The sequence below is a fragment of the Oryzias latipes genome, chromosome 5 (assembly GCF_002234675.1).
Source record: "Oryzias latipes chromosome 5, ASM223467v1".
Taxonomy (NCBI): Eukaryota; Metazoa; Chordata; class Actinopteri; order Beloniformes; family Adrianichthyidae; genus Oryzias; species Oryzias latipes.
This window is the reverse complement of record NC_019863.2, coordinates 17,277,904-17,291,796: the sequence shown is the minus strand read 5'-3', so window position 1 is coordinate 17,291,796 and position 13,893 is coordinate 17,277,904. Positions and strand designations below refer to the sequence as shown.

Sequence of the window (13,893 nt, the reverse complement as noted above, 5' to 3'; positions counted from 1 at the left end):
ATCCAAAAAGTGAAACTTTGATTTAATGTAAAAATAATGAATTTTCAACATTCATTTTCTTCATAATAGTCAAACCTTTTTCGGACACTAGATTCTGGGCGTTTTTCTTACCGTTTTACAATTTTCGATGATAGGCTTTTTCAAAATATTCAACTTTTCTTTGAGATGCATCTATAGTTGTATTCCTGACGCCTTTAAAATGAACCCAGAACTGTTCTGATTTACACCACTGGATGGAAAAAGTGAAGTGACAACATGTAAACACTGAATACAGACAAACTGTTGATACTTTTAATTTGGACAGCACGGATTAAACCAATGTTAAAATAACATCAAATCCAAGGCTGGGCCGGTCAAACCAGCCAACTAGTAATTCAGAATTTAAAGACGGGTTAAAGAAAAGGAGGAGGGGGGAAAAAAAGAATCAAGCTATGAAGTCACCCTCAATATAAGGATTCACAGATGGGGGAGACCAAAGTTACAAAAACATTATTTTCTAAAATAAAAAAAAAGGCTTTTTGCCATGAAAATGATGCGTATAATCTATTTACATCATTCTCAGTCCATGTAGGCGTACAAAAAGAAAAATCCACATCACAAGATGCTCGTGTTCAAGTATATTCACCATATTCATCTCCATGAGCATTCTCATCTAGCCACATTTTTTTGAAATAAAATGTCCTTCAAAATAAAAACAATGCAGAAAACCACATTTTATGTCCTACCAATACATATATACTGTATAAATACATAAATATATTTTACATACAACAGCCATAAATTTGAAAAGGGGGATATACAGAGCGAAAAAAAAGGGAATGGGTGGGGGTAGTGTGTGTTTAGCTTGTTTTGTAAAATGGTTTGTCCCTCTGATCTCGTCATTACAGATCCAAAAGTGGCGCCCTGGGTGCTGGTGTGTGTCCACGCAGAAACACACACCAGCACACCGCAGACGAGGCCTTCTCAGTTGGCCCAGTAGGGGGAGCTGCCGTAGCTCGACTTATTGACTTGGCTCTTCTGTTGCAGGCTGCTGGACTGACCACGCTGGCTGGGACCAACCTGAAAGGCGGAGAGAGATACAGTTCTTGGTCTACGAAACAAATCCAGCACTGTTGTTTTGTGGTGATGGGTTCTGGAGGACACGCCCACCTGTCCATCCTGAGCTAGGTGGTGATGCAGCAGCTGAGAGTGTGGTTGCTGGTGAGGCAGGATGTGGAGGAATGGGGCAGGTGCATAGCCTCCAGGAGCTGCTCCAGGGTTCAAGGCCCCTGGACCCCCCAGTGCTGATGGCAGGCTAAAGGGAGGGGGGGTCCCAGCATGGAATCCCGGCTTATCAAAAGACTGCTTGAAGAACAAAACACATTTTTCAGTGTTTAAGTTGTTTAACACAGAGAAAAAAGCTTTGAGGCTAAGGCATCACTCACCTGGGTCTTATTGTAAACACTTCCACTGATGTCTGGCACACCAGAGTTACTAGATGTGACTGAGACCCCTGGAAAAACAGCACAAACATCGTTATCTCCTTCCGAAATGACGGTGACTAGCTTTATGTGGGTCTGTCTTGCCTTTCCCGGGTCCTGCAGCAACAGATTTGGCTTGTGCCTGCGAAGAGGAGTTGTACCCTTTACTGTACTCTGCCCCAGCTGGTCCTGCAGTCAGTTCCTCATACCCTGCAAAGAAGAACAGCCTCAGTGAGCAGATGAACACCCACCTTAGAAGCTAGCTGAATGTGTTATGCAGATCATTAAATAGGCTGACAAACGCTAGAAGAACCTTCTGTGCACCTGAGCTGAATGTGTGCTGGCCGTAACCACTTGGCTGCTGCTGTTGTGCCTGCTGCTGGAAGGGGCTAGCCGAGGGGTTTCCCAGACCCAGGCTGTGTTGCTTGGCTGAAGCCGGTCCAGGTCCTCCAGGAGGAACGAACATGGTTGGTCCGTACTGGAAGGCAGCAGCACTGGGAACTGCGCCGGGCACTCCGGGGTAGTAAGGCAGGCCGGGGTAACTGTAGCCTGGTGGCAGAAAGGCCTGCTGACTGCTGTGGTGCTGTGGCTGGCCCTGGGGCTGAAGCTGGGCCTGAGGAGGCTGAGGCTGGGCTTGGTTCTGTCCTTGGGTTTGGGCCTGGGGAGGCTGAGGAGCGGACAGGCTCGTTGTGGGAGGTGCAGGGGAGGTGGAGTCATTCCTGCCAAACTTTGTGACTTCACCTGAACCAAAAAAAAGCAAGAAGTTCAACCAAACAGCCAACATATTAACCAGAGTTCACAAAAACCTACTGCAAAGATTGAAGGCCTCACCTGAGTAGGGGTTGTTGGTTAGGCTCCCATCTCTGCCAGAGAGAGTTGCTGTGGGGCCAGGGAATGCGATTCCATAATAATCCTGCAAAGAGGGCTACAGGAGAACACTAAATTAGACACAGTTACATGGACTACAGCGATGAAACTTAAGTGTCTGGCTCACTATGGGCAGTCTGGACTGGAGCATGTGGAGGTCCTCGTATCCATAAATTTGCTGAGAGACAGAGCAAATATTGATTGACTTATTAGTTTCTTTCAAGAAATTTCAGCAACAAAAACAAAAGAAGATGACAAGAAAAATACACGTGTATATCAAATCTATTTAATGAATGAATTCATAAATTGATGTGACATAAATTAAAGAAAATTCTGTTATCTTCCGACATAATTGCTCCTACACATAAATACACATATTTATATTAATATACACACTACACATTCAATTCATTAAAAAGATTTATTGGTTGAAAGGAAGTGGAAAGATGAAAAAGTATATAATCCCACCCCTATTATGTCACCTAAGTATAACAGACAAATGGCAAAAAGATAAACATTATAAAAAGTATTGCAAATTCACAAAAACAAAGAATGTTTTTATCTGAAAGGGTTTAAGAAGCAACTTTCATTGCTGGAGGAACCCAACCACATCCCTTCTTAATTATAATCAGATAATACTAGTATAAGTAGTACTAGTTGACACTTAGCACTCATTTTTACATCCAATGAGTAAAGCTTTCTTGTAACCATCAGTTTCTTTCAAAGTTCTCCTGGTCTTTGTTTGGTCTGTGTTATTTATCTGCTAGCAACCATTTTACTTGTGACTCACAGCAAACTAACCAACCTTCAGAGCAAAAGACAGGCGCATGAGTCACTTACTGGGTAAGCAGGCAGCAGTCCCCCTGGACCCATAATATACTGGTTGGGTAGTAAAGGAGGCACTCCTTGAGACAGGTTAGGTGGAGCTTTACCTGTGAGTAACAACAACAAAAATATTTTTAATTTCTTTTTATCTTGGGTAGTTACCCAACAGAATCTATTTAACCACCCAGACCATTTATTCTTAACCTAATTCTCAGTCTTTCATGTGTGTGTTTGGAGTGTGTACCGGTGGAGGACAGCAGGGGTGTGGTCCTTGGTGCAGAGAGGTTGGGTGTGGCAGTAGCTCCATTGGAGCCAAGACCCAGCACTGAGCTGGAGGCCATAGTGGCAGCCGAACTCAGTCCACTGGTGCCGGTAATTCCCCCGACGGTGCTGCTCATACTGTTTCCCATGCTGGGCATGCTGGGCATGCTGGGCATGCTGGGCATGCTGGGCATGTTGGGCATGTTGGGCATGTTGGGCATGTTGGCCAGGTGGCTGATGCTGCTGCTACTGTTGCTGCTGTTGTGGGAGGAGTGGAGCGACGAGGCTGCGGGCTGTGACGATGTGTAAGAACCAGACGAGGAAGCCGCGGAGCTGCTGTCCACACTTGTGTACTGAAGGGAAACAATAAAAACCTGTTTGGATTCAAACTATTCCAAGATTTTTTTTAAGCAGCAAAATAATACATGGATGCTTCCCCCCCTCCCCAAACCAAGTACTGGCAATCACACTGGGAACTTACAGTGAGAGAGCTGGAACCCAGAGCTGAAACTGACGAATGACTGCTGACATGACTGTTGAGAGAAGTGTGTGATCAGTGTGACCATTGGAAACTGTGAAAGCAGCTTAACTTTAAAACATTTCAGTGGAAACTTTCATTGAAAAAATCTTAACATAGTTCAAGAAATGAGGATTAAAAAAAATAATAAATATTTGCAGTATTCTAAATCAGTGATCCCCAACCCCTGGGCCACTGACTGGTATTGGTCCATGGGACAGTTGGTACTGAGCCACAGAGAAAAAAAACTGATTCCCAAGAAGTTTTATTTCGGGAAACTACTGGATTCTCCACCACATCAGACTCATTTTTGAGACAGGTCAAGTGGTCCCGTCTCGTGTCAAAAATACATCCGCTACTTTCTTAGAGCACCTATGCCAACCACTAAATTGAAACCCCCAAGCTAGCCAAAGTCAATAAAAAACATGGAACATTTTTTCTTCGCAAAGAAATCCATTGAGGAAACAGAAGAAGAGCCTATGACTGCAAAGAAAGAAGAAATCTCCATTTAACAGTCAAAAACCGTGAGTCTTTACTCCAAATATGGATTTAAAGAAACACTTGTCCCTACACACCATTAGAGTTTATAATATTCAGCAACCAGCTGTGTAATGTTATGAGGATGCTGCTGATAAGTTGTTCAACGGTGGATTCACGTTTTGGATTGCATGAAGAAAAATACCAGTTTTAGTGACCGCCTCTTTTTGTATTGTAAAAGTCAGATGAGGCTGAAGTTGCGTCTGATTTTTTAGCTTCCACTAATGGGTTAAAGGAAAAACCTTTTAATGGTTCCTACATACAATCTAGTGTACAAATAAAATCTGAAAGCAGCTGCAGATATTTTAGAGAGGACGAAGATAATCTTTACCCTCAAAGGTCAATAGAAACTGGAAGCTAAAGAAGAACAGTCCGTGGCCTCTAAAAGGTTGGAGACCTTGACTTTCTCAAAGGAGTCTCCTTCGCCTCACCTGTTGAGTGAGCTGAGCTGCGTCACTGAAGGCAGATCCTGTGCCAAGCTGGAGAGCGTGGTGGAGTTGTGGGTAGTCAGGGTGGAGGGAAGGTGGGAGGAAGGTGCAGATGGACCATTGGTGTTGATGTTCATAGATAATGACTCAGGCTTTGGCGTGGAAGAAGCTGATGAGGCTGGAAGGAGGAGTGAAAAAGCCTCTTCACTGAGATGACTGGGCAGACTGTGACATAAGACTGTTGCTAATTTTATCATTAAACTGAGAAAGAGCGGAGGAAAAACGGTTTGTTATTTCAGCTACAGTACATCAAAACTCACTGTCTAGAGCAGCTGAGGTCCTCACACCGTTCAAACCGTTCTGGTGAAAGGAAAGACAAAAAAAAAGAGGAAAGGTTAAACAGTTTTTTAAATATTTATAAATGGTGGTTCTAAAACATTAGATGTCTTCAGTTCGAGCTCCGTCTTATATAATGAACAAAGTAAAAAATAAAACCAACAGAAAGTTGAATAGAGGTTAATCTAACTAAGCAACCAAGATTAAAAAAACGAAAATTTTTCCCTTTAGTTTTTTAATTTATTTTCCAACATCTGGTATCCACCAGAAAAAAAGAACGAATTATTTAACACAAAAGATTAAAAGATTTTTCTGTATTTAAAAAGAAAAAGAAATTCAACAGCAGACGTTTTGAGCATCTCAAAAGTCTCATATTTTGAAATGCTGATGTGAGATTTTTGAACAAAACAACAAATGTTTTAGAACATTTCTGCTTACCATCACTGGCCCTGTGGCCTCTTTGCTCTGGGAAAAGCCCAGGCGTGTGTGAGGGGGCATTGTACTGTCATAACTCCCCCCGACCGAGGAGGAGTAGTGTGAGGAAGAGGGTGCAGAGGAGGAGGTGGTGGAGGTTGTTGATGATGAAGAGTTGGTGGAGCTTGACGTCCCTAATGAGGGAGTGAGACTGGACAATGCCACGGAGGAGGAGTTATATCCTTGTTCTGACGAGGAGAGCGGCAAAGGCAGGTTGACTGAGAGCGGCTTTCCCAGCGTCTCGCTGTGAGGAAACAGATGTTCAAAGTCAGCGATGACTACATTTAATGAGAGAAGGAGGAACAAACATCTTTGTTTAGTTCCAAATGGAAATGTTCCGTGCGACATTGGTTCAGTGTTTTGTGAAGCCAAGAAAAGAAATCTAAAAAAAAGTCCCATCTTATGAGGAAACAGCCAGCTATAAGGATAGCAGTTCCTCTTTCTGCTTCTTTTTTCAGTTATAATCATGTAAAAAATTCAATTGCTATTTTTTAAAAACAACTTGCACAGCTCTGTCAAGTTTATGTACATTTCTTGAGAATGTATCTCAAGGAGATCAAACTCAGGAGCACCTGATTGGTTTGGAGTACAGGCTCTTCTGGCTCTGCGCCCCGAGTCCTGATGCAGGTGGCGCTGGGGCGGGCGCCGGCGTGGATTCTCTGGAAGCTGCACTCACACAGTTGTCCACAACCCCGAACTCCGGCAAAGCGGACTCAGAGCCAAAGTCTAGAGCTCCAAACTGCAGGTTCAGTCCGGGAATGTCAGCTGAGCCTGGCATCTCCACTGCTGTGGCAGGGATCTGGATCAGAGGACGGACAGTTTTTTAAATAAAAGCTTTTATGAAAATTGAAGCTGAGACTAATATGAACGCCCGTGAGAATAGCCCCTGATGCATTACCTTTGAAGCAGGAGGTATTCTGCGTTTAGGACCTTTAAGCTGCCCCCGATGCGGCTGTGGCAAGCTGCTGCCCTGAGGGTCCAGCCCTGCAGAAGGAGCAGGTTTAACACCAGCCATCACTGGGCCAGCCTGTGCTGGCGTGCTTGAGTATTGGGAAGCAGGGGGGCACTGAGCAGGGGGTGCTTGCTGTTGCAATAGAGGACTGGGCTGACGTGCCAAGGGCAAGGAGGGGCCTGTGTGCCTCTGAACCAGCTGGCTCAGCACAAGAGAAGGCTCTGGCTGTAAGCCAAACTCCCCTGAAAAAACCCAGAAAGCCTTTGCTGAGCAGGTAACTGACACAGATGCAAGCACACACTGCGGCTGAGCCACTTACGACTGAATTGTGAGGTCAGAGAGGGGGTGTTGGAATCTGAAGTCTTCATGTCCCAGCTGGAGGAAGAGGGTGGAGATACAGATGCTCCCAAACCTGGCAGTCGACCGATAGAAGTGTTGCCCCCTTGGGTGCTTACAGGTGGGGCAGCCTGGGATGAGGGCAGCTGACCCAAACCGGGACCCTTCAGCTGTTCCAGTATCTGAGCACCAGCACTGGGCTGAGGCCTCTTGGCCTGGCCCAAATCCCCAAAACCAGCTCCCAAAACTGAAGACTGGTACAGAAGAACAGAGAAAGAACTCTGGAATAATCCTCTTTGTTACGCTCGGGGAGCGAAGAAAAGAGTTTTACCAGAGCAGCATGTGCGTAGCTTGTGCCACTGGTTGTGATGCGGCTCGGGGGCGGCTGCTGGTGATGGTGGGAGTTTGTGAACACCAGACTCTGAGAGGAAGTGGAGCACGGAGGTTGTCTTCCTCCAGTGCCAGGCTTCTGAAGCAGCGTAGCGAGGTCCAGACTAACACACCAGAAAGACCGCTTGTAAAGTCACACTGTAAAGGCTGTCTGCAACACTGCAGGAAGTCTGCAAACTCAATTGTTCCTTAACCGAGAAACCACAGTTTTACCTTTGCCCAGGTGTGATATGGTTCTCAGCAGCAGGTGCACATGAGGGAGTGAACACTTTGGTCTCTGACAGCTGCACAGGTGAAGTGACAGGAGGCAGCTGTTACATGTATAATCCCCATGCAGCAAACAAATGTTCTGACGTGTCCACTCACACTGACATCCTCAGTCCATTCTTCAGCTGCCCAATCTTCCAAAGTACTCCTCCAAGCAACTAGATGACATCATGAGGCTTATTTTTATGGACAATAAACATCATACTTCACATTAACTTTTTATTAGAGCACAAACAACCTCAAACACAAGCTATGGGTGACACACATGCAGCGGAAAGCTCACCGGTCCCGTCTGTGTTGTTGTTGTTGTCATTGGAGGCAACAGTTTCCCAAACCTCTGCTTGTGTGGTCCCAGTTCCAGACTCTGAGGTATAGTCAGCAGGGTTGAAAGTCCTGATTCAGGGAAAAAGATGTTTAGTGACTTCAAAGATTTTCAAAATGTCATTTAACCAATTTTTCAAAACTGCTGACTAAGAATTCTTTGGGCAAAGCTTCTGCTACACAAGATGAACTGCCTTCTACTCACACTCTGATGAGATCATAGAAAGTCTCGGCAGTGATCTCAAGTTTACAGTTGTGCGTATTGGAACAAATCTGGCCCTAAAAGTGCCCACATTTTTAAAAAAAGCTTCTTTTCTATATACAAAAAAATGGCATCAGAGTTTCAGAACTTCACCAAATTTCTTTCACACGTTGGTAACAAAATGATACACTCTAGACAGAAAACAATTACACAGCTACTTGATTATAAGTGTTAAGGTTGTACATACCCGCTTTTAAAAGAGAGCTGTCTCTTTTTGTACTCATTATGCTTTAAACCACAGAAATGTTTATGTCTGAAACAAGGAAACTTGGACTTAGGATTTTAGGGTTTGGACTGGAAGCCTTGCAGGGATACATATTTAATGCAAATGATGACTTGTTTTACAAACAGAGGTTTTTTAAAGCCTTAAGAAAACACATTCTGAGATCATCAACAAGACAAACAATTTTCCACATAAATCATAATTTTACGTTTTGACCAGCACCTGGAAATATTTGACATTTGCGAGTGTAAGCTGCCACATCAAACCTACCCCATGCCTTGGGCTGAGAACCTGCTCCCTGTTGATGCCTTGCCGCCACCTCGACCTCCAGAACCTGTATAAAGTCGACTTAAGGTCAACACCACACCCTTGAGAAGTTAACACACCGACTGTTCTGGACTGTGATTCAGCAGACCTCTGCTTCCTTTGACCCTTCGACCTTGATCCGCACCTCTGTCCACAGGAGCGACCTCCACACCGTTCTCCTCTGGTCGTGCTGCTCACGCACACATGAAATAGAAAATGTGTGATCAGACATGACAGTGACGACAGAACAGGTGCTGAGAGTGAAATCTCATTCCTCACCCTGTCGGTTTCGAGTCCCCCCTTTGCCTTTGCGGTTGGTGGTAGCCCGGCCCTTGGACGCTTCCCTTTCTCCTTTCTTCTCCTTATTCTCTTTATTCTCTTTGCTTTCTGCAGGGCTCTCCTTCAGTAGGGGCTTCTTCTTTCCTACCGTTTCCCATGAGGTCTAGAAGAACGAAGGGAAGGTTTTTAAGAACTCATTTGACAACAACATGAAGATTCAGTAAAACAAAGACGGTAGTTGAAGAATTTTCAATTAACCCTTGTTGTTAATTCTGGCTTTGCACACTTTTCTTCACAATAAATCATTTAAAAATCTTGTGTTGGACTGAATTTCTAACAACATTCATTAAAGTTGTTGGTGCTCTTTAAGAGTAGTCCTTAGGTTCTTCTTTCCAACTCCTCAGAGCTATAACCAGATCTTCTTCCTCAGACTTCTGCGTTCCTCTAAAAACAAAAAAAAAACAAAAAAAAGCAGAAGCTTCCTCTGCAGTTTTAACTTTTAATTTCACTTACATAAACTGATAAACTCTACTGAGAAATGTTTGGCATTCAAAGAAGACCTTTGACCGTGAGCACATGCTCATGCCATACAACTCAGAGTGGTCTAACTTACCCCAAAACATCCCTAAATTCAAAGTTCAAAGCTAAAAACACTTCTCTGCTTTGTAGTAACTTCTGAAACAAGGTTTAAGGCAGGATTAAACCTGCATTCACTCAAAAGCTACATTTACAAAATAAAAGACAGAGTCAAATAAGTGGAGGAAACTGAATGTGTGGAAAAGTTCACGCCACGTTGATCTTTGCAGTTATCCTCTTGCGCCACAGATCAGATCATTTTGTGGGGGCACAAAGAGGGAAGAAAAAAAAACATTTGGTTTGATTAAAAACCCACTCTAATCAAAATCGTGTTGTTGTTTTTATAACGTGTTCTTTTAGTATATTCATTCAAATCGTGAATTAGAATTAGACAAAATTTGAAAACGAATGTAATTGACCGTAGAAAATACTCTGGGCTGACCACAACCTCCCTGCTCCGCTCCATTCTGCATTCACATGCGAGCTTACTCTGCGCCAACTGTTAAAAGAAGTGAATTTCTAATTAACTACTGCAGCTCTGCCAAAACGATGCAACACGTTTAGTGATTTTAGCTAAAAACAGCATAATCATAATTAAAAGACCACTGGGAACGCCTTTCAAATAGGTCAAAAGATGATCGGAGCAGGACTTTAAATAAAATTAAAGGGCCTATATCATGCTAAATCAACTTTTTGGGCTTTTAAGTCAATTATAATGTTAATTCTTCACAAAAAACAACCCCATAGTGGTATTTTGCTCCATGCACGCATTTCCAGGTAATCCTCTAAAAACCTGCACTCTGAGCAGCAGCCTCTCCAAATCCATGAAAACAAGTGTGCTCTCGTGTCAATATGTATGAGAGTGAGGAACAGTATCTTCCAGGAAGAGTCTGCGCTGCCAGGACCGCCCCCAGGCTAACAAACACACCAGCTACCACAGTAGCCATGATCGGCTAAATGCTTTCCTTTTATGCACAATCTGCACATCCATCTTTGGAAAAGTTGGGATGTTGCTGGTTTTCGTGAGTGAACTGCAGACACGCTGTAGAGGCCGACTCTCGGTTGACAGCATGAAATGGCCGGAACCCACAAAGAGCGACAAGCAGAGCCTCAGAGATCGAGTCGTCTTACTTCCTGGTAGGAAATGAGGTCGCGAAAATAAAAATAAAAAAGAATCGCACTTTAGTGTACCAATATTATCACATATATGGATATCCCGGTAGTTTACTCTGAAAGGCTTAAGAAAAGCATGATACAGGCCCTTTAAACACTATGTGCATTTATTTATGAGGTACAAATAAGTTTTAAAAAATTACCTTTATATTTTAGAAATGGTTAACATAAAAATTGCAGCATTCTTTCATTATCAAGCAAATACTGAAACGAATTAAATGTGATTAAAAAAGGAAAAATAATATTAATAATAAGGTTCTGATTACCATGTCTGAGGTGCTTTCCAGGAGGAAATTGATGGCTCGACTGACATCCTCATTGCAGTCATGAAGAGCTACCATGCATTCATCCTGGTTCTTCCCGGTCACTTCCATCAGCTAAAACAGTAATAGACACGTCTTAACATTAACCAGGAACACAGGAAACCAAATCCTAATGCTGGTGGGTGGGTGGAACGGAAAAACATGTCACCAATTTGTAAAGTCTGCCAAAGATTGACGGGTTTCTTCACCTGATTAACTTTGTCCTCAAAGTCAGCATCATTCTTGTCAAAGATCATCTGAGCAAGGCGGATCTGCTCAGCAGTAGCCTTCAACACACACACACACACACACACACAGTTTGTAGATTATGTTTGGAATTGTTTTTTTTTTTGCTCTTTAATACCAAAACAATTTGCTCCAATTACAATTAGGTTTTTTTTGTTTTTTACTTTTTTTCCCAGCATTCTCTGTGTGGACCAAATTATTGATGTTTTGATGACACATTAAAAAAAGAACAAACAAAAAAAGGAGAAACGGTTGAAAAAGAAACTGAAAGAGACAAATTCTTTAACATTTCATACAGAATTGCATGTTGATTGAATGATTTAAAGCGCCTAATTGAAAAGATTTTATGGAATCCAAATCATAAATCCATGGAGAACTTCTCGCTTTCCTTGTGAAGGAGAAAATGTGATCATACTTTTACCACCAAGTAATAAAATGCACAAGTATTGGAAGATACTTTAAAGAAACACATTTTGTTTCCGCTTTTTTACATTTATGACATCCAAGAAAGTTTATGCTTTTGCATTAAAAATGTGTCACATGCTATGTTACATATACAAACACACGCACACACAATTAGAGCTTTAAATGTGTGCTTTGTTGGTGTACAACCCTACAGCCATTTTGCTTTTATGATGACATATGTCCATTAAAAATCAAGCTTTTTTTAAGTTTATTTTTTTAGTTTAACTGACTTACCTGTATTTGCTTCTGTGGTTGTGATACATGAGTAGCAGCTGGCAGCGCTTTATCCCGAGGGCCCCGGGACTTTTCGCTGCCCAGCGAGCTCATCATATACAGTATATACAAAACTCTGTATGTACAAAATAGAAAAACCTGCAAAAACAAAAAAGACAAGGCACAAATTTTATCATCGGACTGTAAAATAACTCAAAATATATTTATTTTTACATTACAATAGCCCGAAACGTTCGCATCAAACAAATGTTGACCTTGTTAGATCTGATTGATTTGCTTAGCCTATCAGCTTTGCAAAAATCTGTGCCAAAAAGGAGGAGCAGTCACTGTTCTACCAGTATAAACCAGTCTGTTAGAGAAGCAGAAGAAAAAAGACTACAGACCCTAACATCACACCCTTTTTTACTGGTTGTAAATCTTAATTAAACACAATTTAAACTCTAAAATATGCTAAATCTATTTTTTTTTTTACATACTCGTGTATGTACATATATACAAATATAACCAAGAAATTTTCAAATAAATGCAAGACATTGGTTTTTATTATTGTCAAACTATATAGCAAAGAAAGTGCGCCAGACGATGCCATATAATCTTCCACTATGGTGTGGATTGTCATAATAGGTCTCGATTCCATTTATTGACCCATTTATGACGTGTCAGAGAACAATGGCAATCCAGCTCTAAGGTGACGTTGACAAATACGAAGCTGCTATTGGCTGCCGAGCTGAACAAAGCTACGGCAACAAAAAAATCCTTTAATAAACAGAATTTCAGCAACATCATTTTATAAATGAAAAGGGTCAAATCTACGTTTCTGCAATCCAACACAGTTTCACAGAACAAATGTAGGGTTATAAAAATATACACAAATAAATATGATGACAGTCGGAGGACTCAAACAATAACAAAACAACCATTCAGCGGCTATAGTTTTTGTCAAATCAAAGAAAAAAATATTAAACATTAAATTTAGCGTCACTGCGACGATAAGACTACATGTGAAAGATTAAATAAGAATAATACACTATCCTGTTGAAAAAAAAATCCCCAAAGCGTTGTTTTGAGTGAATGCTAACATTAGCTTGTTGTTATGTCTCTCGTTTCCAGAGTCGATATAAGATAACTCTGTGACTTCCAGCTCCCAAAACAAAGTCACTAAACGTTTAAAGTGTCTCCAACATACTGTCAATTAAACATCGACTGACTTTTCGTCGTTCGCAGAGCGCTCCGTTTTGTTCTCGCTAGCATGAAGTTAGCCGTTCCGTGCTACAGCGGACACCGAAGCGTTGATCTTGGAACAAACGATGCAGCAGGAGAGATGCTAACGATGCTATCTAAATCTGGTCCAAGTTGATAGCCATTGCCAACGGCCAACAAACTACCGTCATACAGCGCCTCATATTATTCGAGCGCCATGATTTTTAAAAGCGGAGAAATTGAGTTAATACCGAGAGCTGAAGGAAACCACCAGGAGTGAATGTATTGTTAACAAGAAAAAAAGGCCTCGCGGTGCGAAATCCTATCCCGACATTGCTCGCCGGGAATCAAGACAACAGGAAAAACGGTAAAGGTTTTCGAAAACCCCTCGTGAAGCGAACGAACCCAGACGACGAGTAACTATTCCACTCAAATACAGTTAACCACAATGTTTACACGATTAAAAAAATCACTTCGACTAAAGTTAAGATTAGCGGAAAAATGTGTGTTTTTGGTACCTGCTAACACGCCTCTCGGCCAGCAGCAGACAAGGTGGTCACGTGACTCGCGCTGCCTCTGTGGATGCTCCGCTCTCATCTGCCGCGCTTACTCAAAGATCACAACTGTCAGCAACTGCGATGAAGAATTACTGCAAA

The 13,893-nt window shown here is 42.3% G+C and overlaps 1 protein-coding gene across 4 annotated transcripts; it reads right to left on the bottom strand.

Annotated features, from left to right (window-relative positions):
* Positions 1 to 269: 269 nt before the first annotated feature.
* ubap2 (ubiquitin associated protein 2) lies at positions 270 to 13,871 on the bottom strand. Of its 4 annotated transcripts, none has more exons than XM_023955005.1 (28): positions 13,756 to 13,871; positions 12,038 to 12,175; positions 11,302 to 11,379; positions 11,057 to 11,167; positions 9,042 to 9,204; positions 8,872 to 8,952; positions 8,727 to 8,790; positions 8,421 to 8,486; positions 7,934 to 8,043; positions 7,750 to 7,808; positions 7,597 to 7,667; positions 7,325 to 7,487; positions 6,977 to 7,247; positions 6,604 to 6,899; positions 6,278 to 6,504; positions 5,670 to 5,949; positions 5,216 to 5,255; positions 4,899 to 5,073; positions 3,895 to 3,946; positions 3,397 to 3,766; positions 3,168 to 3,259; positions 2,455 to 2,505; positions 2,292 to 2,385; positions 1,785 to 2,201; positions 1,566 to 1,670; positions 1,425 to 1,492; positions 1,150 to 1,344; positions 270 to 1,059 (listed from the first exon to the last, which is right to left on the bottom strand). In XM_023955005.1, the coding sequence occupies exons 2-28, from the start codon at positions 12,131 to 12,133 to the stop codon at positions 964 to 966; spliced, it is 3,891 nt and encodes a 1,296-aa protein (XP_023810773.1). In that variant the 5' UTR covers positions 12,134 to 12,175; positions 13,756 to 13,871; the 3' UTR covers positions 270 to 963. The 4 variants fall into 4 exon arrangements, with proteins under 4 accessions (XP_023810773.1, XP_023810774.1, XP_023810775.1 ...); XM_023955006.1 differs by having other exon boundaries at positions 1,150 to 1,341; XM_023955007.1 differs by lacking the exon at positions 8,421 to 8,486.
* Between the last annotated feature and the right edge of the window lie 22 nt (positions 13,872 to 13,893).

Coding starts and splice junctions, on each gene's coding strand:
- ubap2 (XM_023955005.1), bottom strand. CDS start 12,133: ATGATGAGCTCGCTGGGCAGCGAAAAGTCCCGGGGCCCTCGGGATAAA. Junction 8,487..8,726: donor TTCTCAGCCCAAGGCATGGG/GTAGGTTTGATG, acceptor TCCTTGTTTCAG/ACATAAACATTTCTGTGGTT. Junction 6,900..6,976: donor TCTGACCTCACAATTCAGTC/GTAAGTGGCTCA, acceptor GGGTTTTTTCAG/GGGAGTTTGGCTTACAGCCA.